Below are 7,500 nucleotides of genomic sequence, written 5' to 3' on the forward strand. Positions count from 1 at the left end.
TCCAACCTATCAGGAGAGGGGTCAGTCCGTTCATGTCCATTCTTTATCAGCGGTTATTCACCAAAAGGGGCCCTACAGTGCATCTAAGCAGCGGTTTCTCGCTGTAGTTTCGGAATCCGGATCTTTGCTTGATAGCAAATATGGCAGACTTTGCACTATAACAAACGAAATTTATAAGAATTTTCGGGAATTTTAGAGTTTTTGGAGAATTTTAGACATTTCTAAAATAATTTTAGAGCTTTTGTCTGGGAAATTCCGGAAAGAATTTCAGACAATTTTTCGGGAATTATATAGCTAAGCCTAGATGTCGCAGTGGTGAGAGCACCCCCTTCCAGCCAATTTGTAAGTGAAAAACAACAAAAAAAGCAAGGTGACACACCCTCACATCAACCCGGTGTGGCCAACACATCACGCATGCGCACAACCATTTCACCCGGTCAATTAGCAGCCATGGACATCTGTTTCGGCCTTGCTGGGCCTGTGGAGCTGCCACTTAATGCGGTGCTCAAAACACTCACCTGGTATGTTAGCTACGCCATGCCGTGATGAGGCCCAGCAAGGCCGAAACAGCTGTCAATGGCTGCTAATTGACCGGGGTGAAATGGTTGTGCGCATGCGTGATGTGTTGGCCACACCGGGTTGGTGTTAGGGCGTGTCACCTTGTTTTTCTTTTTGTTGTTTTCTACAGATTTGGCCTGGGCTCCAGTCTCAGACTTGGCGTCCCAAGTGGGTTCTCTAATCTGCTTAACCCTTTCACTCCTGTGGGGTTCCCCATTGACGAGTAAAATCGTCTGGCGTTAGACAGAGTAAAATCTGTAAGTGTCACTCGTGGGAGTGAAAGAGTTAAAGAGGCTCAATTAGTTCCCCAAATCCTAATACCCATTAAGGCTTGACACTTAAATAAAGTTAATTATCATTGTCTCCTCCACACGCGGTTCGTGCCAGAGCTTCCAGAGGTAAAACAATAGTTACAAGAAGATTGAGTCAGTCGTACAATCATTAAGTATTGTTCTTCACTTCGTATCTCTCAAGAAATGCTTTCGTCCTGCACTCTCTTATTTTATTAAGAATGCTATTAAAAAGCACCCAAAGCAAAGCGTTCGATCGAGAGAATTAGGCTTCGTGAATGCTTTGGCAAAAATTCAGGGGAGAAAAAGACGGGCAGTGTTCAACGGGTGTGCGGTGCCAGCTCCCGATTGTAACGGCTCTGAATCAGTGGGACGCCTTCTGTGAGTGCACCATCTCTCCGAAAATGAGGGCTTAGAGTGTTTCAGGTCATCAACCCGTGCAGGCTCAGTCGGATAAAGATTGTAACCCGGAGGCCCCGCCTCACAACCTTTCCTGTTGATCACCAATGTGAGACGTCAAAGAACCTACACACTGTTTGTGAAGGGGCAGACCCGCGGTGTTATGGTCTGTACTCCTTTCACATACATACGTGGGTAGGGTGGGTGAGATCAAAATGAACTGAGCGGCTGCCAGAAGCGCCTTTGTAAGCTGACGTCCGATTTCATCCTAGAGAAAAAAAAAAGCCACCATGAGACTTATGCATATTTGCAAACCTTATACATAAACAGAGGACAAGAATGGAACCGGAGTTCCGACACTTCTGCATGAACGGTTACAAGAGGATCGCAATTCACAGGGAGATTTCCACCCGCGGATCCCTTGCACCAAACTTGCTTACAGTTCCCCACAGTTCCCCACAGGCAGCGAGAGAGAGAAACATCGGGCTGTAAACATGTGATGAGACAGGTCCCTTTCATTTGATCTAGCCTAGTTCCCCAAAACATAGGTACGGTATGTGCTGATTTTATACATCAGTGGTAGGGCTCGACATTAAAAAAAAATATGCACGCATCGCGTATGTGTGGTAGTGCAGTAACATGTGCAGCGCTTTATTCCATATCGTCAACTGAGGTGCGTTTTTTTCTTTCAGGAGATTCAAGTTGTCTTTGCGTAGTATGTAGGCCTAATAGTACACGATATTGTTTTTGTATCGTAAATCATTATAGTGCCATGGTAAATAGCGCCCTGAGAAGACATGTGGCTCGTCTTGGGACGAACAATGCCACCTTTGAGCATGCTTGTTTATGACTACGCCAACAAATGAAAGAGACGTGTCACACATATCGTTTACAGGCCGATGTTTCTCTCCCTCACTGCATGTCTGTAACAGATATCTGTAAGCAAGTTTGGTATATAGTGATCTCCGTGTAACTTGTTATGGCACGACCTTCTGGCAACGCTTCCAGTGGTGTCGCAACTGTCCTAGAGCTCCTATTCTTACAATAGCTGAAATTCAATAAACGAATTTCAATAACAAATAGATCCGGTAGAGGTTGTGTAGGGAACTGCAATAAAGAAATCTCTTATGAAACTACAGTAGTGCTGGCCATCTGTTAATGCCAGCGGCTCTCCGTCTGTGGGCCGGAAAAGACCTCAACATTTCCTCAGGCCTTTAGTGAGTAGACCATCTCTCCGGGAATGTGGGCTTGCGTGTTTCAGCTGATCAACCAGTAGCACACTACCCCGACTCTTAGTTTTCTCCCCTGGACTAGTTTTGCCAAAGCATGTCTTACCTCAAGGAGCCCATTTATCTCGATCGAACGTTCTGCTATGGTCTGCTTTGGATCCCTCTATCTTTCCATAAAGAGGCTGTGTCAAGAAATTTAACCAAATTCAGTGACTGGGAACTTGAAGTGGTAACCATATCAAGTGAAACGTAAAAACGTTTGAATAGGAAGCAAATAGAAAAGGAGGCAGGGATGGCCGAAATTGAAAAAGATTAAAATGGATTACAATTAGGGCTTTTGAAAACTGTTCAGCTTAACACTGATTTTTTCAAATATTATCTCTCAGTTGTGAAAGACTCAAATTATGTATGCTCAACAGACATTTTTTTTGTCACAAACCTTTGATTTGTGCTGTTTAAAAGTAATTTCTGGGTTAACATTAAGTTGCAGGGGCAGCGGAGATGGAAGGGCTTACAGCGTTGTTTTTGGCTTGATCAAAGACTTACTCATTTACACTACTCGTTCGTATAACAAGCCCTAGCCCCCCCCCCCCCCAGCCCCCCTCACTTTCAAACTCCTACTCCGCGGCCCCTGAGTTGCATAGCAATTAGGGTCGGGAAGCCAAGGACTCGTGCTGTTCTAAAAATGGAAAGATACGCGCAAAGGTTGACTCATAGGGCTTGTTTGGGTGAGACGACCTCCTCCTCAGACAGACAGACAGACAGACATGTTTTATTTGGAGTCTTATACAATAAGGGGTGGCGAATGGTTGATGAAAAACTCTGGGTCTCGCAAAATTTTAGTCGAATTTCACGGGTCTCGCAGTCTCGTTTTTTGAGCGGTTATCTGCGTCTCGCAGTCTCGTTTTTTGTATGAAGGTGTCAAACAGTTTGAAGTCTCGGTCTCGCAATCTAAAAAGTCAAAATGCCTCGGGCTCGCAAAGAAAAACGCTGGTCTCGCCGTCTCGCAAAGTCTCGCATTTACCATTCGCCACCCCTACAATAAATAGTATGTAGACCACAATTTCCAAATAACTAACAATTACAAACAACAAAAATATACATGGCTAAAAGGTTATTAATTAATTAAGTCTTGGAGTATTTATTTTATCCGTCGTTATCTAAACGTCCACGGACGAACTGACTACACGTTTTCAACTACTAAAGAGACAAGATAAATTCCACACTACATTGACTGTAACTTAAAAAAATCTTATTTACATGATACATTGTAGACGCTGCAACAAGCAATACATAGGAGAGACAATACGGACACTTAAAGACCGTTTCAACGAACACCGACGTCCCGTTGACAGACCCACTTCCTCTTCAAGACAAACAACTGTTTCTGAACATTTTACGAGCAATAATCACACACCTACTACATGAAACTTATCCCATTGAACTCATGACTCCATTGATGACCGAAGGGGACTAGGTGCGAGTCTGTGAATTATGAGATTAGCAACTATCGATCCCCAAAGTCAGAAAAAGCACACCGAGATTTACAAAATCCCTAAGTTTGGTGTTAATCGGGCTAGTTTTGACTGAGATACGGCCATTTAAATACGTCAAGATTACTAAGAAGTGTTTGGTCATGCGGTTGGTTCTATGTTGGGTCTATTAACACCAAACTTGGGGATTTTGTAAAGCTTGGTGTACGGTTTCTGACTATGCGGATCAATAGTTACTAATCTCGTAATTTGCAGACTCGTATCTTGTCTCCCTCGGCTTGAAATCGGAAGCGTTTCTAATCGAAAGGGGACAAATACTTAAACCCAAAGGTATAAACAAAAGAGAGGAATTGTAAATAATATTTATCTGTATCCCTATATATAATGCAGTAATCTTGCACGTCTGTTACAAGAGTGCTCAATATTAAAAGCAGAGCGTGAATATAAGAAGAAGAAGACGTCAGGCCGTGCTTGACGAAATATTTGTAAATCAAAAAATTTATATCCTCACAGCCGTACAATCAGCCTTGCGTTGTGATTTTGATTACAGTATTTTTAATTTGTTTTCTTCCTTAATTAACGTTAGACCTTTCTGGTTTATTCAAGGTTACTCTTCACTTCCCCTTCCGAATCTCTACATGAATGCTGGGATACGTTTGGCCACGTGACGTCATCGGAACGCATCGCCATGTTGGATTGATAAATCGTTTTGAACCGAGTGAGTTTTGAAATCTTGGGAATTTAATGTGGGGTTTTATGGCTACATTACAGACAAAGCAGTAAAATGCCAAACGAAGGAAAAAAAGAGTACCTCAAGATATTAGGAGTGGACAACTGCTCATCTGAAAGTAAGTTTCAATGGATAGACTACGCACTTCTTAACTACGGGCTGTGAAAGTTCATGCTTATTTAAAGCTTATATCACAACTGACTTCCGACTTGAATAGCGGACAACTTGATCAAAAGTTTTTGACCAATTAAAGTCCTGTCCTTCTTAGGTTCCTTCTTTAAATACCTTTTACCAAGTTTTTGTTCCATGTGATGGATATTTTCCAATCTCACAGGAAGTCTGGAAATTTTTTTGCAGATGAAATTAAGAGAGCTTATAAGAAACTCGCTCTTCAATTTCACCCGGACAAGGTAAGATTTATTATGAAATACTCCTTGCAAGATTTCCTTTACTTATGTATTATCAGCTGGGCCAAGTTCTCCTAGTCAAAGTTCTCTTATATAGATTGTTCATTGTATTAACATTCTAGGGTGTTTATTGCATTAAGTCGTAGATTTGACTTTCGTTTCCATTACAGAACGGTGACTTCTCGGGAAGAAAACAGTTTGAGGAAATCAGCAAAGCCTTTGAGTCTCTCATGCGGGGTAAAAATTGTTTATGAGGTCTTTTAAGGTCACTTATGAATTTCAAACGGGGTACATTTAATTTGAAATGTGTTTTAAAACTTGAGAGTTTTAAGGCAAATGGGACTAATTGTGAAAATCGAAACGACCTGCGACTGCACGTAGACTTTCATCCGTCTGTCCTAGTTGTGCAAAGTTGTTGTAATCCACGAATTTATTGTTTTTTAGTCGCCTTTAATTTCCATCATTTGTCTTTTCTGCAGAGTACAGGAATGATTCCAACAGATCAGATTGCGACCAAGTAAGTGAAACTTTACTTCATAAGGGAAATGTCAAAAAAGTGTGAACTTGATGATTACTTCCGATCAACTTTGCAAAAAAAAAAAAATCACGTTAGGTGTTTAATTTAGCAATGTGTTTATACCCAGGTTTTCTTCGACTTTCTGCGGGACATCTTTGGTTGGAAACAAGGTAAAATCATTACGATATTTCGGTGTTTATTAAGTATTAAGTATATTTAAATTTTGACTTTTCGCAGAGTGCATTAATACAGTTATTTTGTCGTTGTCGTGTCGCTATACAATAGGTGTTTTTGTTGCCTTTGGCGATTTAGTGACACGCGAACCTGGCACAAGTCCGCACAACTTAATATCTCTTTAATCGTCAGTTTTAAATCTCATGACTTTGTGATAACGGAAAACCGTTGAAACGTGAACTGTAAATAGTGCTACCGTATTCTCTTGTCAGATGTTGAAAGTCAGTTCTATAAATGTATTGTTTTTATTGTGATGTTGTTCGCTGTCAACTGCAAGAGTCAATTGTTTGTTGTCTTGTGACTTCCATGGATTTCCCGTCCGAGTTTTCAGATGTCCAAACCCAATATAAAACCTATCAATATAGTTGCATACAAATTTTGCAATGCTCCCATGACATTGTTTAATTTATTTTTGATCTAGCCAAAGCACATCCTTTAAAGATTTATTGTTGTAACATTTTATTTGAAAATCGAAATGGTGAATCATTTTTGGAGATAACCTGTGTAAACTAAGAGGTACCAAGTTGCAAGTGCTGTTGTTAACAACTCAAGCAGCCATGAAAGTGAAACATATTCAATTCCAGGCATAAAAATTTACAGTTGGAAATAATGTCACACAGTTACATGTACTTGCATTGTTAGGTACAGTTTGTTTTCTTTGAAACTGCTTTGTTTACTAGGGTCTCATTTTGAAAGATGACTACATTCAGTTTTTACAAATAACTGATGCTTCATTAAAAAATTGTGGGGTACCCTAGAATAAGTTTGTCTGTAAATTAATTGGCAAAACAAGACATTTTTTGTTTGTACATTGTATATTTTAGATTCTGAGAGTGCCAGCAGTAACAACTTCCTTATGTACTTCTGCGGATCCAAGCAACATCTATGTTCTTCTGACATGGATTTTGATTCAAGGTTAGGATATTAGCTACGATGTTGCTGACATGGTAATAGTAAGCAACTGATTTTTGCCTTTGGACCAATGAGATCAGTTGGTCAAGGACCAGGCAGTAGAGGAATTTGTGGGTGCAAACCTTAGCCAGTCCAAATAGATTATGCACTGTGTGTGTTATCAGGGACCTTTAGTGATGACAACATCAATAACAACAAGATGATATGTTGTTACTGGGATGATTTTCTGACTAAAGCAACTTGTTTGGTATGTAAACTGGGGTGCTCTAAATGAAAAAAAAATCCAGGTTCCTGTTTCAAAAGCCAGGCAACTAAACTCATGAATTAAGTTGCCCTCATAAATCTTTGGTTACTCATTAGGAAACCCCCTACATCACATGGCAATGGAGCCTGAGTTTTCCATAGTTCCTAGTTTTAGCATTTTTGATCTCCATTGCCTACGTGTTTCTCATATTGCCTCTTGCATTTTCGGTAATTGTGAAGAAGAGCTCCCCAAAAATCCTGTCGGCCGACTGTCGGACTGTCGACAGCTTACCGACAGCTAACCAACAGGTTACCGATCGGTTAAGAAAAAAGAAAAATTGTGGTAAAGACGAGCAGTTAACGTGACATTCCGTAATGGTGATGTATGACTCGACAGACTTCACCTACTTACCGATCAACTGTTATCAGTTGTTATCAGATGCATATAGGATATATCACTTGCGTAATTTACAACACACCAGACAATC

The 7,500-nt window shown here is 40.6% G+C and overlaps 1 protein-coding gene across 1 annotated transcript in view; it reads left to right on the plus strand.

Annotated features, from left to right (window-relative positions):
- The first annotated feature begins 4,635 nt into the window (after positions 1-4,635).
- LOC138059719 (trinucleotide repeat-containing gene 6C protein-like) overlaps positions 4,636-7,500 on the plus strand; it is a 28,275-nt gene continuing 25,410 nt past the window's right edge. Inside the window, exons 1-6 of the mRNA XM_068905324.1 lie at positions 4,636-4,817; positions 5,057-5,109; positions 5,277-5,343; positions 5,586-5,623; positions 5,751-5,793; positions 6,682-6,772. Coding sequence (XP_068761425.1) covers positions 4,754-4,817; positions 5,057-5,109; positions 5,277-5,343; positions 5,586-5,623; positions 5,751-5,793; positions 6,682-6,772 — 356 coding nt within the window. The 5' untranslated portion in view covers positions 4,636-4,753. The remainder of the gene's footprint in view (positions 4,818-5,056; positions 5,110-5,276; positions 5,344-5,585; positions 5,624-5,750; positions 5,794-6,681; positions 6,773-7,500) is intronic.

The sequence above is a fragment of the Montipora capricornis genome, chromosome 8, assembly GCF_036669925.1.
Source record: "Montipora capricornis isolate CH-2021 chromosome 8, ASM3666992v2, whole genome shotgun sequence".
Classification (NCBI taxonomy): domain Eukaryota; kingdom Metazoa; phylum Cnidaria; class Anthozoa; order Scleractinia; family Acroporidae; genus Montipora; species Montipora capricornis.